Source organism: Lontra canadensis, unplaced genomic scaffold (genome assembly GCF_010015895.1).
Source record: "Lontra canadensis isolate GAN:19392208 unplaced genomic scaffold, GSC_riverotter_1.0 scaffold108, whole genome shotgun sequence".
NCBI classification, from domain to species: domain Eukaryota; kingdom Metazoa; phylum Chordata; class Mammalia; order Carnivora; family Mustelidae; genus Lontra; species Lontra canadensis.
Window position 1 is genome coordinate 1,550,331 of NW_022631102.1, and position 22,555 is coordinate 1,572,885.

At 39.7% G+C, this 22,555-nt stretch overlaps 1 protein-coding gene and 1 non-coding gene across 8 annotated transcripts in view; both read right to left on the reverse strand.

The window, feature by feature from the left end:
• MARK3 (microtubule affinity regulating kinase 3) overlaps positions 1 to 22,555 on the reverse strand; it is a 123,074-nt gene that overhangs the window by 59,779 nt on the left and 40,740 nt on the right. For 6 of the 7 annotated variants that reach the window (XM_032839628.1, XM_032839625.1, XM_032839626.1 and 3 more), the window contains exon 3: positions 12,683 to 12,736. In XM_032839628.1, coding sequence (XP_032695519.1) covers positions 12,683 to 12,736 — 54 coding nt within the window. Of the gene's footprint in view, positions 1 to 12,682; positions 12,737 to 22,555 lie in introns of those variants that run through there. The other variant, XM_032839631.1, reaches the window with a different exon arrangement.
• Positions 12,976 to 13,167, reverse strand: LOC116856314. Its single transcript, XR_004380523.1, has one exon. It is a non-coding gene; the product is annotated as a U2 spliceosomal RNA (small nuclear RNA).

Consider the following 22,555-nt stretch of genomic DNA (forward strand, 5'->3'; position numbering starts at 1 on the left):
AAAAATAAGTCTTGCAATAAACTGAAAAGTTCCCCATAAAGCAGTGGCAACACTGAAGCTCTATTTTCTTGCATTTCTATTACAGCTTTTGAAATTTAAAAATAAAGAAATATACATATATTTTGTCTCAATATTTTGAATATGTATAATCAAGAAGAGTTTTATTTTTTTAATTTTTTAAAAGATTTTATTTATTTATTTGAGAGAGAGTGAGAGAGCACAAGCAGGGGGAACAGCAGAAGGAGAGGAAGAAGAAGGCCTTGAGCAGGGAGCCAGATGCAGGACTTGATCCCAGGATCCTGGGATCATGACCTGAGTCAGAGGCAGACGCCCAACCATCTGAGCCACCCAGGTGCCCTCAAGTAGGGTTTTAGATTTCATTTACCCTACCCTGTTTTTTGAGTTTACCAGATTCATTACACTGATCTGGATGCAGATACTGTACTGTAAATAACAGAACCCTTGTAACTACTGTTGTTAATGCCCTAAACTGCTAGCTTGCTACAAGCCAAGCTGGAAAGAAGAGGTATACAGAAAAGATGAACAGAATTATTCAGTAAAAAAGGTTTCCAGAGCACCTGGGTGGCTCAGTCAGTTAAGCAGCTGCCTTTGGCTCAGGTCATGATCCCAGGGTACTGGGATCGAAACCCACATCGGGCTCCCTGCTCAGTGAAGAGCCTGCTTCACCCTCGCCCTCTGCCTGCTGCTCTGCCCTACTTCTGCGCTCTCTCTCTAACAGATAAATCTTTAAAAAGAAAAAAAAAAAGAGAAAGAAAAAGGTTCCCAAAATGACTTTTGCCTACCTGATGGGAAAGGGGAAAGAAAGAAGTCCAATATGGAGGCATTTCCAGGAAATGAGATGGAGAGGAGATGGAACTACTGGCAATGGCAGTGACAGCAATGTGTAAGACTTAGACCACTGAGGGGAGGGTCATTTTTAAAACAGGTGACCTTGTGGGAGAAATTAAGAACTTACAAGGGAACCAAAGCCAAATGGTCTAGAAGCCATTCTCACTTGGGCTGTGTACTTTGGAACCTTCCTCTTCACCCCAGGCCAATCAAGCTGGAACTGGGGAGGTTGGGTGTGTTCTGAAGGAATCTTTTTTTTTTTTTTTTTTTTAACTCCACAGATGATACTTCTACACAGCAAGGGTTGAAAATGACTGGTTTAAGAAGTCTGAAGCAAAAATGACCCAAGTAACCCAGTGGTAGTATCAATAAAAGTAACTACATTGTAGACCACATGAAAAGCACAAACTGGTTCTCTCTCTGCCTTCAAATTATACAGCTCCCTGATTTGTCCCATAGCGAACATTCTCTGGGATGCCAAAAAGGCCACTACTGTTACAGAGCTCTGAGCACTAGCAGTAGCTCCAAAACAAACACCAGCTTTAAAAAGAAAACAGGCTGAGTGGGTGTAAGTAGATTTCCCTAAAAACACGCTTATAAAGGGAATCTGTAGTCAACAGTGCTTAAATAATCCTTCAGCAACCTACTGTATTTTGCATATACTTGAACTTAGTGTCCATTCTTTTTCCTTCATTAATTTTCACTAAATTATTTTTAAACACGGGATTTCCCTTTCTCTCTTACTAAAAGTCAGACTGAAGAAGAGTCCTTGAATCTTAACTCAAAAAGTGCTTTGCTACTGGGTCAGCAGGATCAACTAAAAGATGGAGTCTTCACTGAAGGGCCTTGTCAGATACTTTAATTGGATCAAGACATCCTTACCCAGTTCACGCAGCACCAAACTAGAAGTGACAGCTAAGAGAAGACTCACTATTCAAAAATAACTCAATAGACTAGAACTGTGGCAGAAAACCAATTAAATGAACTTTAGTAGTTACTGAACTCAGGTAAGAAAAAAAATCAGTTGCAGGTATCAAATAAATTAGGCCTGTGTCGAGGGCAATTCCTGTGGCTGGCCCAAGAGGCTGAGTATTGACTCTGGAGAAGGAACCAAGAAGACTCAGAAGAGCTGGCTATGTTTGCAGTGATAGATTTGACCTCTCTAGCTCTATATGGCAGAACAGAGAACAGTGTTGTAGACATTTCTAGAAGACAGATGCTAGTGCAAACTAAAGGGAAAAAAAATCTATTAACTAGAGTCATCCACCACTGGAACAAGATAACAAGATGACATAAGGAAGAAGTGTGCCTCTGTCCCTGGATGTGTTTAATTTTTTTTTTTTTTAAAGATTTTATTTATTTATTTGAGAGAGAGACAGAGAGAGAGAGCATGAGCGAGGAGAAGGTCAGAGAGAGAAGTAGGCTCCCCGTGGAGCTGGGAGCCCGCCTGGATGTGTTTAAAATTGGCCAAATAACTATCTGTCATAAATACATATTCTGAGCAATTATTATAAATTTCTTGCTTTAAATTAAGTGGCTCCGGTTTAAAAAAAAAAAAGAATTATTGTTTAAATTGATTGTGGCAGAGTGTGGTGACAATTAAGTTTCTGCCACCAAGAAGACTGAGTATTTCTAACATAAGAAAATCTTAGTCAGAACAACCCAAAGGAAGGTCAAGGAATCACTGAAAAGTTTATTGAACATAGATGACTGTTCCTTAAAAGCACTGGGTACCAGGGGCTCCCACAGGGCCCGATGGGAGCCTGCTGCAGCCTCCTGCACGCACTACTCTGCACTCACCCAGCTCTCCCCAGCCTGTTGCGCCACCCCTTAGGCTGTGCACGCAGTCCCCCTGCTAACACTTAGTGCCCCCACGCCAACACCACAATAAGACTACAAAGGTCTTTCCATCTTTTTTACTTGGTAAAAAATGTTTACTGTAATAATAGCTACTATTATTACTATAAGTATGCTCCATGCCCAGTGTGGAGCTCAATGTGGAGCTTGTACTCACGACCCTGAGATCAAGACCTGAGCTGAGATCAACAGTCAGTGGCTTAACTAACTGAACCACTCAGGCACACTGGTAAAAAATACTTAGATCCTTCAAGGCCTACGTAAAATTTTACTGCAAAACACTTAGGTTCACCCTTATCACCAGATAAGTCCACTTTATCTGATTCACTGGAGACATCACAGAGCTTGGTGCAGGAGGACACAGATGTTTCTTAAATGAATTAGTAAGAGGCCACCCCTATTTTTCATTGAAATCTACATATTCCTTCAATATTATCTCTTCAGCCTATGTTTTAAAATGTAGGTTTTACTATTATTTAGGTATGGTGAGCCAACACATCAGGACTGGCACTAAAAAGGTAACTGTTATTAACAGTTCACAAGAGAAGGGGGCACACAGTGCCATCTGGAGCCACATGGGGAAGCACCAGGCTTAGTCAGGAGGCACAAGGAGCAAGGGGAAAGCATAGGAAAGAGTATCTTGGTTTCCACAGGAAAGGCAAGGTCAAGGAGGGTAGATTGGATTATCTGAACCATTTCAGTAGGCTCTGGGGTATATATACAGTCTCTAGTTGTCTGGCACCTGGGCCTGGGATGATTAGGGCAAAGGAATATTGCCTCCTAGAGTTTAAGAGCCAGATAAAGGAGGTGGTTCCGAGTATGAGCTCTGGATTAATTCGTCTGCACATAAACAGTACACTCACAGGGGAGCAGTCTGCTATTTCTAGGAATTAGCTATCCTGGGAGGGGCAGTCTCTCCCAGGTCAGCACAGTCCCAGGTGCTAGAATATTAAGAAAACAGAAAATAGGAAAATACAGTTAATACACCTTGCTTTATTTTCTTCATAGCACTGACGTGACAAGACATTATGTATTTGTTTGCTGCCGCTCTCCTACTAGGATGTCAATTCCATTAAAGCAGGAACTTAACATTGCTTAGAACAGTGTCTGTCATATAGTAGTTATTTAATAATAAATGTATTAAATGAATGACTGAATAAATAAACAAACCTGCATAAAAACATGGCTTATGCAATGTTTGGAGAGAGAGGAGGAGTACAAGGCCTACTTCTCTTATGTACTTGAAATATTCCTCCCAACTTTAAACTACTAACTTCTTTACAGGAACCATAAAGGAAGATCTGGGGTTCGTTCCAGTTCTAGTTCTCATAATCCTGAATTGGGGAAATTTAACTAATCACAGTAAGGAGACACAGGGGGGTGGAATGAGTTGTATTTTGGAGTCAGAACAGGATTTACATGCTCACCCCACCACTTACTAGCTAGAGAGCTGAACTAGGTCTACTTCTGAATCAGTCTCCTCACTGGAAAATCAACAGAGCATGAAGATGAAAACATACCCATCAGACTAGCTAACGTGAAAAAGTTCAATACTTCTGTGTGTAAGAACATGGGAGGCACAGGCTATAGTATCTAATGACACTGAATCCCCTGGTAACAAACATTCAGTTGTGATCTTAGGCTTACCAAAGTGCTCCGCTATCTCAACTGTGGCAAATACATTTGCATTTAGAGTTCAGTAATGCTTGATTCAAAGCTGACTATACCTGCCCTGGAAGGACTGCCCAAGTACCCATCACTTATAAGTTAAAGGACTGTGGGCAGGTTTTCAAATCTCCCTGGCCTTTCTTTCCTGAATAATGGAACTTAGCTGACGAAGTTGTAAAGGGTGAATGAATGCTATGGACTGAACTTGAATCCCCCAAGATTCATATGTTGAAACACTAACCCACCATGTGACAGCATTTGGAGATGGGGCATTTAGGAGTTAGGTAGGTTTAGATGGGTCTTAGGGTAGGTCCTCACGATGGGATTAGTGGAGACATCAGAAAAGGTGCTTTCTCGTTCTCCTTCTACCATGAAAACACAGAAGAGAGCAGCTCCCTGCAAGTCAGAAGGAGCACTCTCACCAGAACCCCATCAGGACGGCACCCTGATTTTGGGCTTCCCAGCCTCTAGAACTGTGTGAAATAAAGGTCTACTGTTTATACGCCACTCAACCCAAGGTATTTTGTTGTAGCAGTGTGAGCAAACTAATACAATGGGTTTATACAAGTCATACACCCAGAAAAATGCTCAGCATTAAATGCTCAAATATCTGGGGCACCTGGGTGGCTCAGTGGGTTAAGCCTCTGCCTCTGGCTCAGGTCATGATCTCAGGGTCCTGGAACTGAGCCCCACATCAGGCTCTCTGCTCTGTGGGGAGCCTGTTTCCCCCTGTCTCTGCCTGCCTCTCTGCCTGCTTGTGATCTCTCTCTCTCTGTCAAATAAATAAATAAATAAAAATCTTTTAAATGCTCAAGTATCTGTCATTACCGGAAATAGCGCACTGCAATTAAGCTTTACAAAAGAGACTGAGCCAGAACCTACTGCTCAATTCTTAAGCTTTCCTTATTTCCTATAAGGGGAATTTTCTTTTTTTAGGATTTTATTTATTTATTTGACAGAGATCACAAGTAGGCAGAGAGGCAGGCAGAGAGAGAGAGGAAGGCAAGCAGGCTCCCTGCTGAGTGGAAAGCCCGATGCGGGGCTCGATCCCAGGACCCTGGGATCATGACCCAAGCCGAAGGCAGAGGCTTTAACTCACTAAGCCACCCAGGCGCCCCAAGGGGAAATTTTTAAACAAATAAAAAACATCTTTTACCAAAAACCTAGTATTTAGCAGGACACATAATAATGACAAGCATTCATTCAGTCCTTATCATGGGTTAGGGACTATTCTCTGTTCGTCTAAGGGTTTTTAAATATTAACTTATTTACATAGTAACTTTTTTTTTTAAGATTTTATTTATTTATTTGATAGAGAGACACAGTGAGAGAGGGAACACAAGCAGGGGTAGTGGGAGAGGGAGAAGCAGGCTCCCCACTGAGCAGGGAGCCCAATGCAGGGCTTGATCCCAGGACCCCAGGATCACGACCTGAGCCAAAGGCAGCTTAACCCAGTGAGAAACCCAGGTGCCCTTAGTAACTTCTTTATAGATACTTCTCCTGAGGCAAGGGAAACAAAATAAAAAACAAACTACTGGGACTACAGCAAAAGAAACCATCAACAGAACTAAAAGACAACCTACAGAACGGGAGAAGATATCTGTAAGTGACATATCCAATAAAGGGTTAGTGTCCAAAATATATAAAGAACTGGTATAACTCAACACCCCCAAAAATGAATAATCCAATTAAAAAATGGGCAAAAGACATGAACAGACATTTTCCCAAAGACATATAGATGGCCAACAGACACATGAAAGTAACTCATCATGACTTAGTATCAGGGAAATGCAAATTAAAACAACAATGTGGTATCAACTCAATACTGTCAGAAGGGCTAAAAACAGAAGATCAACCAACAGCAGGTATTGGCGAGGACATGGAGAAAAGGGAACTCTCTTGCACTGTTGGTGGAATGAAAACTGGTGTAACTACTGTGGAAAACAGTATAGAAGTCCCTCAAAAAGTTAAAATAGAACTACCCCATATCTAGCAATTGCACTACTGGGTATTTACCCAAATACAAAAATACTAATTCAAAAGGTTACACACACCCCCATGTTTATATCAGCAATAGACAAATTACGGAAAAAGCCCAAGTGTCCATCAACTGACAAATGGATAAATAAGATTTTACACACACACACACACACACACACACACACACACAGGAATATTACTCAGTCACAAAAAAGAATGAAATCTTTCCATTTGCAACGATGTGGATGGATCCGAAGAGTATAATGCTAAGTGAAATAAATTAGGCAGAAAGAGACAAATATCATATGATTTCAGTCATGTGTGAAATTTAAACAACAAAACAAACAAGAAAAGGGGAAAAAAAGAGAGGGAGGCAAACTGAGAAACAGACCCTTAACTAAAGAGAACAAAGGGTTACTAGAAGGGAGGTGGAAGGATGGCTAAATGAGGTAGGTTGTGGGGATGAAGGAGTACAATTACTGCGTTGAGCACCGGGCGTTGTATGGAGGTACTGAAATCACTCTATTGTACACCTAAACTAATATTACAATGAATGTTAAAACTAACTGGAACTTAAAACAAAAACTTAAAAAAAGAAAGTAAAAAAATAAATGTTAACTCATTTAATTCTTACGATAGCCCTATGACCTACTATTATTATTCCCATTTTATAAGTGGGGAAACTAAGACCCTGGGGAGAGTAAATGCCTTGTCACACAGATTAAGCCTGGATTTGAATCCATGTGACCTGGCTTCACAATGTTCCTAACCATCACTCCATTCTACTCCGAGACTGAAAAAGAACAGCAATAACTTTAGACAGGATATACTGAGTATACTGGAATGTCTTAATAGAGACTAGCATTTTTGAAGACTTTATTTATTTATTTGACAGGGAGAGAGAGATCACAAGTAGGCAGGGAGGCAGGCAGAAGGGGGGGTAGCAGGCCAACTGCTGAGCAGAGAGCCTGATGCGGGGCTCGACCCCAGGACCCTGAGACCATGACCTGAGCCAAAGGCAGAGGCTTAACCCACTGAGCCACCCAGGTGCCCCAAGAGACTAGCATTTTGAATAGGTAAACAATTTTTTAAAAAGGAGCCATAAGTTGCTTAATGACAGGCTAAAATAAGACCCAGCAAAATTACTCGCATATACCAAACCAAAGCTAAAAATAACTCTGTAAAACCAAAAAGAAGACTAATATATTTCTTACACCTGCTGCTTTCAAAACCATTATAGGTACACAACATTTAAAAGGTTGACCTAAAAAAAAAAAAACCAACAGAAAAACAAAAACAAAAACAAAAAAAACTGATCTCATAGTTCAAAGTTGAGAAGTACAAAAACAATGCAGAAAAATACCTCTTACTAGAATCTAACATTTGTTAATGCAGTGACTGGAAAAATGAAGAAACTTGTCTGTGAAAGTAACACTAGTTTGCAATTGTGCACAATTCAATGTGTAAGCCTGAATAATTTGAACATGTTAAAATGGACACTATTTTAACACCTGTGTTAAAACACTCCTTAAATGGGGCGCCTGGGTGGCTCAGTGGGTTAAAGCCTCTGCCTTCGGCTCAGGTCATGATCCCAGGGTCCTGGGATCGAGCCCCGCATCCGGCTCTCCGCTCAGCAGGAAGCCTGCCTCCTCCTCCTCTCTCTCTCTCTCTCTCTGCCTACTTGTGATCTCTGTCTGTCAAATAAATAAATAAAATCTTAAAAAAAAAAAAAACAAACACTCCTTAAATGAGCCAGTCCACATTTTTTGGTAGTGGCAGTACAAAAAAATTATATTTTGTTGATGGCAGAATGTTCCTTAAAGTGGATGTTCGCTTCTAAGGTGCTGTATTAGTTTCAGGTGTACAATATGATGACTCAACAATCTATATATTACTCAGTGCTCATCACGATAAGCACTGAGAAATCTATAAGCTTCATGGCTTAAAATTACAATATAAAGATATGATGTGATAAAACTGTGCTTGGTGCTAGGGAACAAAAAAGACTGTAGGAAGTACAATTCCAAGAGAAAGGACCCCATGTAAACTCCACCCTGTGGGAACTTTTCCACGGAAAAGGAATTCAGTGAAATACAATTGTACAGAAATATACAGAGAATGCTTCTAATTTATAAGAAAAGAATATGAACTAATACACGCGATTTAAACAATGCCCTACATTTCAATAAATGGTGCTGGGAAAACAAGAGAGCTACATGCAAAAGATGAAACTGGAACAGTATGGGGAGGTTCCTCAAAAAAGAAAAAAAAAAGAGAGAGAGAGAGATGAAACTGGACCACTTTCTTACACAACACACAAAAATAAACTCAAAAGTGATTAAAGGCCTAAATGTGAGAACTGAAACCATAAAACTCCTAGAAGAAAATATAGGCAGTAATTTCTTCGACACCAACCAAAGAAACAGTCTTCCAGATTTGCCTCTTCAGGCAAGGGAAACAAAAGCAAAATTAAACTATTGAGGCTACACCAAAATAGAAAGCCTTTATACAGCAAAGGAAGCCATCAACAAAACCATAAAGCAACCTACTAAATGAGAAAAGATATATCCAATAAGAAGTCAAAATCCAAAATATAGAAAGAACGTATAAAACCCAACACCAAAAAATAAATATTATCTAATAAAAATGGGCAGAGGATCTGAATAGACATTTTTCCCAGGAAGACATCCAAATGGCCAACAGATGCTCAGCACCACTCATCACCAGCAAAATGCAAATCAAAACCACAGTGTGGTAACACTTCACACCTGTCAGAAAGGCCAGAATCAAAAGGGCAACAAATAACAAAAGTTGGAGAGGACGTGGAGAAAAAGAAACCCTAATGCACTGTGGGTGGGTATGGAAGCTGGTGCAGTCACTATGGAAAACATCAGGGAGGTTCTTCAAAAGATTAAAATTAGAATTATTGTTAAGATTAGTAATTCCACCACTGAATATTTACCCAAAGAAAATGAAAACACTAAACTGAAAAGATACATGCAGCTGTATGTTTCTTGGAACATTATTTACAATAGCCAAGATGTGGAAGTAACCCAAGTGTCCATTCACAGATGAATGAGTAACAAAGATGTGTACACACGTACACACACACACACACACACACAAACGGGTGGGGGGGAAGTAACCCAAGTGTCCAATCACAGATGAATGAGTAACGAAGATGTGTACACACACACACACACACACACACACACTCACACTCACACAAGAATATTACTCAGCCATAGAAAAGAACAAGATCTTGTCATTTTCAACAACATGGATGGATCTACAAAGTATAATACTGTAGTGCCTGGGTGGCTCAGTCATTAAGTGTCTGCCTTCAGCTCAGGTCATGATTCCAAGATCCTGGGATCAAGCCCCGCATCGGACTCCCTACTCAGTGGGAAGCCTGCTTCTCCCTCTCCCACTCCCCCTGCTTCTGTTCCCTCTCTCTCTGTCAAAAAAATAAATAAAATATTTAAAAAAAAAAGTATAATACTAAGTGAAGTAAGTCAGAGAAAGACAAATACCACATGATTTCGCTCAAATGTAGAATTTATGAAGCAAATGAACAAAGAAAAAAGAGACAAACAACACTTGAAAAACAAAGTATTTTATTTATTCATGTTTAGAGAGAACAAGGGGAAGGGGGGAAAGAGAGACAAATGGACTCTGCACTGAATGAGGAGCCCAACACGGGGCTCAATCCCGCAACCTGAGATCACGACCTGAGCCAAAACCAAGAGGTGAGCCAACTGAGCCACCCAAGTGTCCCAAAATAATAGACTCTTTTAAAAAAAATTGTTTAAATTTGTTATTAACATATAATGTATTATTAGCCTCAGGGGTACAGGTCTGCGAATCGCCAGGTTTACACACTTCACAGCACTCACCACAGCACATACCTTCCCCAATGTCCACAGTAAAATAACAGACTCTTTTTTTTTTTTTTTAAAGATTTTTATTTATTTGACGGAGAGATCACAAGTAGGCAGAGAGGCAGGCAGAGAGAGAGGAGGAAGCAGGCTTCCCACTGAGCAGAAAGCCCGACGCGGGGCTTGATCCCAGGACTCTGGGATCATGACCTGAGCCGAAGGCAGAGGCTTTAACCCACTGAGCCCCCCAGGTGCCCCAAAATAACAGACTCTTAAATACAGAGAACAAAATGGTGGTTGCCAGAGAGGAGGTGGGTGGGGGGTGGATGAAAAAGACAAAGGGGATTATTAAGAGTACACTTATCATGATGAGCACTGAATAATGTACGGAACTACTGAATCATTATACTGTACCCCCGAAACTAATATAAAACTGTATGTGAATTATACTTCAATAGAAAAATAAAAAATAAAATAATGCCCGGTAAAAATACTACACTTAAAATACTACACTTACCAAATTATTTAACCTGGACAGATCTGGCTTCTTAAGGTCTTACCTATTATATTATGTGCCCAAATTAATAAACTGATATAAATATGCATAATCACACTATCAGCCTAACCATACAACCTATCATGTACTAAGCTGATAATGATGTGACAAAAGTAATTTGTAATAACAATAATAAAAGATGGGACGCCTGGGTGGCTCAGTGGATTAAAGCCTCTGCCTTCGGCTCAGGTCATGATCCCAGGGTCCTGGGATTGAGCTCCGCATTGAGCCCTGCGTCGGGCTTTCTGCTCTGTGGTGAGCCTGCTTCCTCCTCTCTCTCTCTGCCTGCCTCTCTACCTACTTGTGATATCTGTCAAATAAATAAATAAAATCTTAAAAAAATAATAATAAAAGAATAGCAGCAATAAAACATTCTTACCCAAAATAATGGAAAAAAGCAAGAAAGAAGGGAAAATTACAACCAACTAAAGATAAAACCATGATAAAATTCTTCCTAGAAAACTGCTAGAATTCCAGTTATCTGCAAGGATGCTTGAATAATGTAAGATTTGTAACATTAAGATACTGAAGTAGAATCCTTGGTAAACTTCTTTATATGTTGATTTTAGTTCTGAATACCAAATTTTAGTAACCCCTAACTTACTAATACCAAGTCCTTAGATATATGAAGAAATAGAAGTTTTAAAATAATAGACAGTTTTATATTCAGAAGAAAGGACTGGAATTTTTGGATCCATTCCAGGGCCATCTTGAATGCCATTAAGGCTCACTCCCACCTACAGAACCACATTAAGTACCATTTTTAGTGCAAGGTAAAGTCCCTTCCTCCCCAACTCTCTCTCTTTCCCTCCCTCTCTCTCTCTCTCTCACACACACACACACACACACAGACAGGACTTCAAAATTATGATGATACAAACAGAAAATAACCATTAGGAAAACACTAGGAATTTATATAGGGCAATACGCTTAAAATATCTTATATGTGAAATGCTTTGAAGTTTACAGAGCTCTTTTAAGTGCATTATTTTACTAATACAGCCATCCTGAGAAGATGAGGTTATCACTATTTTAAAGACCAGAAACCTGAGGTTAAGAAAATTAACTAGGGGGAAAAAAAAAAGTTAAGTAAAGTAACTGGTTCAAGGTCAAATTAGACATTTGATTACGTGGCAGAGCAGGATATTAATTCAGACTTCTTGTTCCTAGTTCAAGGTCTCTAAAACCCCAACTACTACAGGCCAAATCTAGAAATCAAATGATATAAAGGCTTTGGAAGACTAAAAAGAACTAGAAGGTTATTATGAAGATCATTTGCACCAGTGAAATACCTATGCCAAGGCCTTAACCTGAGCAATAACATCTCTCTGGACTAGTCATTAAGACATTGCAAAGAGGTCCAGATGATTCTATCATGCAACACAGTTGAGGACTTCTGATCTCTATCAGATGACACAAACTGCAACAGTGCATTTACAAGCACGTTTTCAACTACCATTTGTATTTTTATATTTTCCTTTCATACAAATTAATCATCAGTCCTTAATTAGCTACAGTGACAGAGTTTAATAAAGCCAAAGTGCTAACTTTAAAGACCTCAGTATTAGCTATGAGAAAGGTGTATAACGCTGCATAAGAGTAATTACACAAAACTAAACCCTCTGTTCTAGCCAATAGCTAGAATATTCAATTAAAATGTATAGCCTTCAATTTGTGCTATTAAGAACATTTAAAAATCATTATCTTCATCTGAAGGAAAAAAATCCCACAACTTCTATAATATTACATCTACGATGCTCTCACTGAGGAGCAGGAAGCTACTACACCAAACGTAATATATGCAAACAGCAGCTGAGGTCCTTGTGCGACATATTAGATGGCAATTAGCACCGAAAATCATTTTAATAAATACTGGATATTGAACCACCCTTACCTTTTGTAGACTTGTCGGATTCAACTGAGTTTTGTCAATTATTTTTATTGCAACCTAGAAAAGAATAAATAAATGTTTATAGATTTTACAAATTTAGTAATTATAGACTAACTGGTAATAGTCTTGTAAATGCTCAGACATGTGGGACATGAGAAAGACAGAGCGAGACTGATTATATAACGAAAACACTTCAAAAACGTAGGACAATGAAGCAAATCTATTCCCTATTTAGTAATACTTAAGAATTAAAAAAAAAATTTTTTTTAAATTTTAATCCAAAGGCAAGAGTGGGTTGTGGCTGCACCATTCCTGGAAATACTGCAATACCAGGTCAATGCACGGAGCAGACGGAGCAAGCTCCTATTCCATTTCCTAGTTCCCAAAATCCATCTCATGTACTGTCCTCAGGGAGGGGATGTAGCAGATATTAAACTGAGAAAGAAGAGATACTATTATTGATCTTAGCCAAAAGGCTGAGAAGCAATCCAATATTTTAATTTCATCTGATGCTGGGATCCAAGGGCAGGAAGGACAGCTTTTACAGACTTACATAGCCCAGAATGCCTTGCTCACAGTGTCTTACACACGATAGGAGGTTGATAATTAAGTAAATAAATGAACTAATAGGTTGGAGTTCAATCTGAAAACTTTAAAAACATTTTACTAAAAAAAAAATAGAAAAGATCTTTTGGTAGTTAAAAGAAGGAAAACAGACTAGTTCCAAAACAATCTGTAGGCTAACCAAGTGAAACATGTACAGAGGCAACAAATGGATTACCCGGTCACTTTTGCTCAAAAAGGGGCAAGTAAACCCCAAGCAGTCTTAAAACAAGCCACTAAGATACAGAAAGAAAGATCTATAGTTTCCAGCCATACAAGCTTATCTTTAAAAAAGAAAAAAATTAGTTTTACTAATATTTACTAAGTGGACCTGCAGCAGCGTCCTTATCTGATATATTGTCATTTCTAGAATAAAAGTGACTTCTAGAACTAGGGTTATCAGAATGAGGGGAGAGGGTAACAAAAGGGGATGAAAGGGAACGTAAGTGAAGAAAGAGGCTTTTTTCTATATGTATATGTATATGCCCCAGCGGCACAGGTCTGTGAATTGCCAGGTTTACACACTTCACAGCACTCACCATAGGACATATCTTCCCCAATGTCCATAATCCCACCACCCTCTCCCTACCCCCTTTCCCCCGGCAACCTTCAATTTGTTTTGTGAGATTAAGAGTCTCTTATGGTTTGTCTCCCTCCCGATCCCACCTTGTTTCATTTATTCTTTTCCTACCCGCCAAACCCCCCACGTTGCATCTCCACTTCCTTGTATCAGGGAGATCATATGATAGTTGTCTTTCTCCGACTGACTTATTTCCCGCTAAGCATAATACCCTCTAGTTTCATCCACATTGTCGCTAATGGCAATGTCCACAATAGCCAAACTATGGAAAGAACCTAGATGTCCAACAACAGATGAATGGATAAAGAAGATGGGGGGTGTGTGTGTGTATGTGTGTGTATAATGGAATACTATTCAGCCATCAAAAGAAATCCTCGCCAGCATCTGTCATTTCCTGACTTGTTAATTTTAGCCATTCTGACTGGTGTGAGGTGGTATTTCCCTGATGCTGAGTGATGTGGAGTACTTTTTCATGTGTCTGTTGGCCATCTGGAAATCTTCTTTGCAGAAATGTCTGTTCATGTCCTCTACCCATTTCTTGATTGGATTATTTGTTCTTTGGGTGTTGAGTTTGATAAGTTCTTTATAGATTTTGGATACTAGCCCTTTATCTGATATGTCGTTTGCAAATATCTTCTCCCATTCTGTCAGTTGTCTTTTGGTTTTGTTAACTGTTTCCTTTGCTGTGCAAAAGTTTTGATCTTGCTGAAGTCCCAATAGTTCATTTTTGCCCTTGTTTCCCTTGCCTTTGGTGATGTTCCTCGGAAGAAGTTGCTGTGGCTGAGGTCAAAGAGTTGTTGCCTGTGTTCTCCTCAAGGATTTTGATGGATTTCTGTCTCACATTGAGGTCCTTCATCCATTTTGAGTCTATTTTCGTGTGTGGTGTAAGGAAATGGTACAGTTTCATTTTTCTGCATGTGGCTGTCCAATTTTCCCAACACCATTTACTGAAGAGACTGTCTTTTTTCCACTGGACATTCTTTCCTGTTTTGTCGAAGATTAGTTGACCGTAGAGTTGAAGGTCTATTTCTGGGCTCTCCATTCTGTTCCATTGATCTATGTGTCTGTTTCTGGGCCAGTACCATACTGTCTTGATGACGACAGCTTTGTAATAGAGCTTGAAGTCTGGAATTGTGATGCAACCAACTTTGGCTTTCTTTTTCAATATTCCTCTGGCTATTCAAGGTCTTTTCTGGTTCCATATAAATTTTAGGATTATTTGTTCCATTTCTTTGAAAAAAATGGATGGGATTTTGATAGGGATTGCATTAAATGTGTAGATTGCTTTAGGTAGCATAGACATTTTCACAATATTTGTTCTTCCAATACATGAGCATGGAACATTTTTCCATTTCTTTGTGTCTTCCTCAATTTCTTTCATGAGTACTTTATAGTTTTCTGACTATAGATTCTTTTTGCCCCTTTGGTTAGGTTTATCCCGAGGTATTTTATGGTTTTGGATGCAACTGTAAATGGGATTGACTCCTTAATTTCTCTTTCTTCTGTCTTGCTCTTGGTGTAAAGAAATCCAACTAATTTCTGTGCACTGATTTTATATCCTGACACTTTACTGAATTCCTGTACAAGTTCTAGCAGATTTGGAGTGGAGTCTTTTGGGTTTTCCACATATAGTATCATATCAGAAGAAAGAGGCTTTGCCACGAACTGGAGAACATAACTCAGCTTTGCAATTGAAGTCCAGGACCACAAATGGTCTCACCACACACTGAGGATGCTGTATTCCTACTGTGCATCCTTCAGGACCAGATCCAGCAAGAAGCATCACTGAAGAAAGGGAGTCAAAGTCTGGGAAAAGTGCTTAGAGACTGCCTCGCAAACTTTTTGGTCTCCTTTACACTCTTAAAGATTACTGATGATCCCAAATGTGGGTTGTATCTATTAAAATTTACCTTATTACAAATGAAAACTGAGAAATTATAAAAATAAGTATTGAACATAACAAGATTCATTTCAACGTAATATTTAACAAATGGTGCTGGGAAAACTGGATATCCACATACAGAAGAAGGAAGTTGGACTCTTACCTAACATTATCTATAAAAATTCCTGCAAAATGCATCAAACACCTAAATTTAAGATTTAAAACTACCAAACTCTTAGAAGAAAACAGACAGCAAAAGCTTCACAATACTGGACTGGGCAGTGATTTCTTAGATATGACACAAAGGCAGAGGCAACAAAAGAAACAGCCAAATAAGACTTCATAAAATTTTTGTGCATCAAAAGACAATATTAATAGAGTAAAAGGGCAACCCAGACAATGGGGAAAATATTTACAAATCATAGATGTGAGAAGGGATTAATATCCAGAATATAGAGAGAACTCCTACAACTCAATGACAAAAAACCCAACTGAAAAATGGGCAAAGGCCTTGAAGAGACATTTCCTCAAAGAAGATACACAGCAGACCCCTGAACAATATGGGGGGGCACCATCCCTTTGACAGTTGAAAAATCTACGAGTAACTTTTGACTCCCCCAGAACTTTAAATAGCCTACTCTTGATGGGAAGCCTTACTGATAATATATACAGTTGATTAACACATCTTTTGTATGTTGTGTGTGTTTTTACAATAAAGTAAGCTAGAGAAAAGAAAATGTATTACAAAAATGTTAAGAGAAAATACATTACAGTATTGTATCGCATTTATAAAAAAAAAAGATCTATGTATTTGTTTTTATGCCAGTACCATGCTGTCTTGGTGATCACAGCTTTGTAGTAAAGCTTGAAATCAGGTAACGTGATGCCCCCAGTTTTATTTTTGTTTTTCAACATTTCCTTAGCGATTCGGGGTCTCTTCTGATTCCATACAAATTTTAGGATTATTTGCTCCAGCTCATTGAAAAATACCGGTGGTATTTTGATCGGAATGGCATTAAAAGTATAGATTGCTCTAGGCAGTATAGACATTTTAACAATGTTTATTCTTTCAATCCAAGAGCATGGAATGGTCTTCCATCTTTTTGTGTCTTCTTCAATTTCTTTCATGAGTGTTCTGTAGTTCCTCAAGTACAGTTCCTTTACCTCTTTGGTTAGGTTTATTCCCAGGTATCTTATGGTTCTTGGTGCTATAGTAAATGGAGTCGATTCTCTAATTTCCCTTTCTGTATTTTCATTGTTAGTGTATAAGAAATCCACTGATTTCTGTACATTGACTTTGTATCCTGCCACATTGCTGAATTGTTGTATGAGTTCTAGTAGTTTGGGGGTGGAGTCTTTTGGGTTTTCCATATAAAGAATCATGTCATCTGCGAAGAGAGTGAGTTTGACTTCTTCATTGCCAATTTGGATACCTTTTATTTCTCTTTGTTGTCTGATTGCTGTTGCTAGGACATCTAATACTATGTTGAACAAGAGTGGTGAGAGTGGTCATCCTTGTCGTGTTCCTGATCTCAACGGGAAGGCTGCAAGCTTTTTCCCATTGAGGATGATATTTGCTGTGGGTCTTTCATAGATAGATTTTATGAAGTTCAGGAATGTTCCCTCTATCCCTATACTTTGAAGCATTTTAATCAGGAACGGATGCTGGATTTTGTCAAATAGACCAGTGGAACAGAGTACAGAGCCCAGATATGGACCCTCAACTCTATGGTCAAATAATCTTCAACAAAACAGGAAAAAATATACAGTGGAAAAAAGACAGTCTCTTCAATAAATGGTGCTGGGAAAACTGGACAGCTATATGCAGAAGAATGAAACTCGACCATTCTCTCACACCGTACAGAAAGATAAACTCAAAATGGATCAAAGACCTCAACGTGAGACAGGAATCCATCAGAATCCTAGAGGAGAACATAGGCAGTAACCTCTTCAATATCAGCCACAGCAACTTCTTTCAAGATATCACTCCAAATGGGGTGCCTGGGTGGCTCAGTGGGTTAAAGCCTCTGCCTTCGGCTCAGGTCATGGTCTCAGGGTCCTGGGATCGAGCCCCACATCAGGCTCTCTGCTCCGCGGGGAGCCTGCTTCCCCCTCTCTCTCTGCCCGCCTCTCTGCCTACTTGTGATCTCTGTCAAATAAATAAATAAAATCTTAAAAAAAAAAAAAAAAGATACGTCTCCAAAGGCAAAGGAATCAAAAGCGAAAATGAACTTTTGGGACTTCATCAAGATCAAAAGCTTCTGCACAGCAAAGGAAACAGTCAACAAAACAAAGAGGCAACCCATGGAATGGGAAAAGATATTTGCAAATGACAGTACAGACACAAGGTTGATATCCAGGATCTATAAAGAACTCCTCAAACTCAACACACACAAAACAGACAATCATATAAAAAAATGGGCAGAAGATATGAACAGACACTTCTCCAATGAAGACATACAAATGGCTATCAGACACATGAAAAAATGCTCATCATCACTAGCCATCAGGGAGATTCAAATTAAAACCACATTGAGATACCACCTTACACCCGTTAGAATGGCCAAAGTTAGCAAGACAGGAAACAACATGTGTTGGAGAGGATGTGGAGAAAGGGGAACCCTCTTACACTGTTGGTGGGAATGCAAGTTGGTGCAGCCACTTTGGAGAACAGTGTGGAGATTCCTCAAGAAATTAAAAATAGAGCTTCCCTATGATCCTGCCATTGCACTACTGGGTATTTACCCCAAAGATACAGATGTAGTGAAAAGAAGGGCCACCTGTACCCCAATGTTTATAGCAGCAACGGCCACGGTTGCCAAACTGTGGAAAAAACCAAGATGCCCTTCAATGGACGAATGGATAAGGAAGATGTGGTCCATATACACTATGGAGTATTATGCCCCCATCAGAAAGGATGAATACCCAACTTTTGTAGCAACATGGACGGGACTGGAAGAGATTATGCTGAGTGAAATAAGTCAAGCAGAGAGAGTCAATTATCATATGGTTTCACTTATTTGTGGAGCATAACAAATAGCATGGAGGACAAGGGGAGATGGAGAGGAGAAGGGAGTTGAGGGAAATTGGAAGGGGAGGGAGGTGAACCATGAGAGACTTGGACTCTGAAAAACAATCTGAGGGTTTTGAAGGGGCGGGGGTGGGAGGTTGGGGGAACCAGGTGGTGGGTATTAGAGAGGGCACCGATTGCATGGAGCACTGGGTGCGGTGCAAAAACAATGAATACTGTTACGCTGAAAAGAAATAAATTTATTATTATTTTTCTTTTTTTTCTTTTTTTTTTTTTTTAAAGATTTTATTTATTTGATAGAGATCACAAGTAGGCAAAGAGGCAGGGAGAGAGAGTGAGAGGGAAACAAGCTCCCCGCCGAGCAGAGAGCCCAACGCAGGACTCGATCCCAGGACCCTGGAATCATGACCTGAGCCAAAGGCAGCGGCCCAACCCGCTGAGCCACCCAGGCACCCGAAAAGAAATAAATTTTTAAAAAAATCTATGTATAAGTAACCTGCCCAATTCAAACCATGTAGTTCAAGGGTTAACTGTACTAACAGCCAGTAAGCACATAAAAAAGATGTTCAAGGGGCGCCTGGGTGGCTCAGTGGGTTAAAGCCTCTGCCTTCAGCTCAGGTCATGATCTCAGGGTCTTGGGATCGAGCCCCACATCGGGCTGTCTGCTCAGCAGGGAGCCTGCTTCCTCCTCTCTCTCTGCCTACTTGTGATCTCTCTCTCTGTCAAATAAATAAATAAAATCTTAAAAAAAAAAAAAAAAAAGAGAGATGTTCAACATCACTGATCATTAGGGAAATGCAAACCAAAACTCCAACATACCACTTCACACCTGTCAAGATGGCTACTATAAAAAACCAAAACAACCTCCCAGAAAACAACAAGCAGTAAGGATGTAGGGAAACTGGAACCTTGTGCACTGCTGTTAAGAATGTAAAATGGTACAACTGCTATGGAAAACAGTACAGAGTTCCTCAAAAAAATTAAAAATAGAATTACCATATAATGAAGCAATTCCATTTCTGGGGATGTACCCAGAAAAACCAAAAGCAGGGATTCAAACAGATATTGTAGACCCACGTTCACAGCAGCACTATTCACTTAATAGCTAACATGTGGAAATAACCCCGGCGTACACTGAGTGATGAATGGATAAGCCTAATGTAGTGTCTCCATATAGTAGATATTTTTCAGTCTTTTTTAAAGATTTTAAAGACAGAGAATGAGTGAGCGAGAGAGCGAGAGAGAGAGAGAGAGAGAGAACAAGCTGGAGGAGGGGCAGAGGGAGAGGGAGAAGCAGGCTCCTTGCTGAGCAGAAAGCCCAGTGCAGGGCTCAATCCCAGGACCCTGGGATCGTGACCTGAGCCAAAGGCAGACGCTTCATTGACTGAGCCACCCAGGCGCCCCAAATATTTTTCAGTCTTAAAATGGGAGGAAATTCTGACACATGCTATAGCATGAAGGAACCTTGAGGACACTATGCTAAATGAAACAAGCCAGACACAAAAGGACAAATACTATGATTCCACTTTATGAGGTTCCTAGAGAGTTCACATTCATAGAGACAGAAAGTAGAATGGGGTAAGGAAAGAATGGGGAGTTAGTGTTTATGGATACAAAGTTTCAGTTTTACAAGATGAAAACAGATCTGGAGATGCATGATGGTGATGGTTGCACAACATTATAAATGTATTAGATACTACTTAAACATACACTTAAAAACATTTAAGAGGTTAATTTTAAGTTATGTGCATTTTATCACAATAAACTAAAAAAATAAGCCCATTATATGTTAATATAAATAACATTTTTATGAAATTCTCACATATCCTGTATTCAATGTGTTGTGATACCACATGTCATGTAGCCTCTGGAAAATTTTACTTTAGGTTCATGAAAGAGAATGGAAAAAGTACTATCTTAATGGTATTACAAAAGTAGTATTCACTTTGCAGACTGCCTAAAGGGTTCTCCAGAGAGACCTCAAGGGGTCTCCACACCTACTTCAAGAACTGCTGTACTTATTCATATTAACATTTAAAAACAACGACCCCTGCTCCACTTGGTCTAAACTGTCCATCTGCCTAAGTTATCTATTACTTCCTATGAGCCCACACGCTGAACCATGCTGCTAACACGGCACCCAGTGAACTTGACTCTGGAACGTAAGGACCCACCATCCCAGCACACCCCAACTGGGGAGAAAAAAGAAATCAGAATCGGAGGAGGGGCGGACAGTCAGCATGCATGTTTGAAAAAAGCAAAGACAGAATTCTGATTTCATATGTGGAAAACTAAAGTCTTGGTGGAAACTATAGTTAAAAAAAAAAAAAGTGAAAGGAAAAGTCAGAGGCTGGAATATATAAACAAAGACCTTGTTCACATCTCCGCTGAGGACTGGCATCCTGTTAAGAGTTCCAACATACTACCAGTACATAAGAAGCATCTGATAAATGCTTCCTGAGCTGATGTGAGGCCCTGAACATTCATACTCAGTAACCACACGTGTTCAAGATGGAGACAAAAGAGTGAAGAAATAGGGCTTCTGGTGTTTTAGCAGATATCAATGTAATTTTAAAAAATACATCATTTCAGGGACGCCTGGATGGCTCAGGCGGTTAAGCATCTGCTTTCTGCTCAGATCATGATCTCAGGGTCCTGGGATCAAGCCTGCATCACATCCAGGCTCCCTGATTGGCAGAAGTCTGTTTCTCTCTCCTGCCACCCCACCCCACGCTCATGCTCTCTCTTGCTTGCTCTCTCAAATAAATAAAATCTTTTTTAAAAAATTACATCATTTCAAGGTTTAATGGATTAATTTTCTTCAAACTTTACTTTCCTAAGTAATTTTATGTGGTGTCCATGGATCTCCTAATTTCCAAAGAAACCCCTTAGATATACCTTTTCCTTTCTGGCAACCTTCTGTTTTCTTCCTCCTTCTAATGGTCAGATCTATCAAATATGCTGTCTTTCTGTTTCTTCTTCCCTCTGAACCTCTGAGACCTGGATTCTATTCTCATGACTACATTCCTGATCATTAGCTGCTTCTGGCTCTATTCAGTATCCGCCTTCTATTCTACAGTAAAGATTCTATTCTTAATCATTGTCTATTTCAAATACGGCTATTCAAGCAGTATTTAAAGCAAAAACAGGAGCTCAAAATATGTTTCATTCAGCTAAATCAAACTGTAGAAGAGAGTCATTTTATTAAGTCATTTATAAAAATAAGTGTCCTTTAAGTGAAACACTGTTATTTAGAATGATGTGAGTCTGTGTGGCCATGAAGCCTGAGGGGGAAGCCCGTAATCCCCTCTTCCTCCAGCTCCCTGCCGGGGTGACTTAACTACCAAATAACCTTGGCCCAGAACTGGAGCCTGAGGGAGACCTCAGACCTCAAGTCAATAAAAGAGGAAGCAACTGTGGGGGCAACAACAATGCCTGAGAAAGATGGGGACTGGAGAGACCACACACGTGCTCCCAAGGTTGTGGAGTTTTTTGGAGGTTTTTTTTTTTTTAGGGGGGGTGGCACATGCAAAAGCCAGGGGAACTCACTGGCGAGGAAAGAGGAGCGTCCCTGCCACTTGTTGCATAAAGTTCTGGGAAATTCCATTTATTCAACCTGATGCCAGAAACAAAGTGGAAAATTACAAAATAGGAATAAAGAGACCTCATACAAGAGAAGGGCTTCCCCCAATATACGTCACCCTAGAGGGCCCAATAAACCTGTAGCAAACACCCACCAGAGAAATAAATACCCTTATCTTCCACTTCCTGTCAATTTTC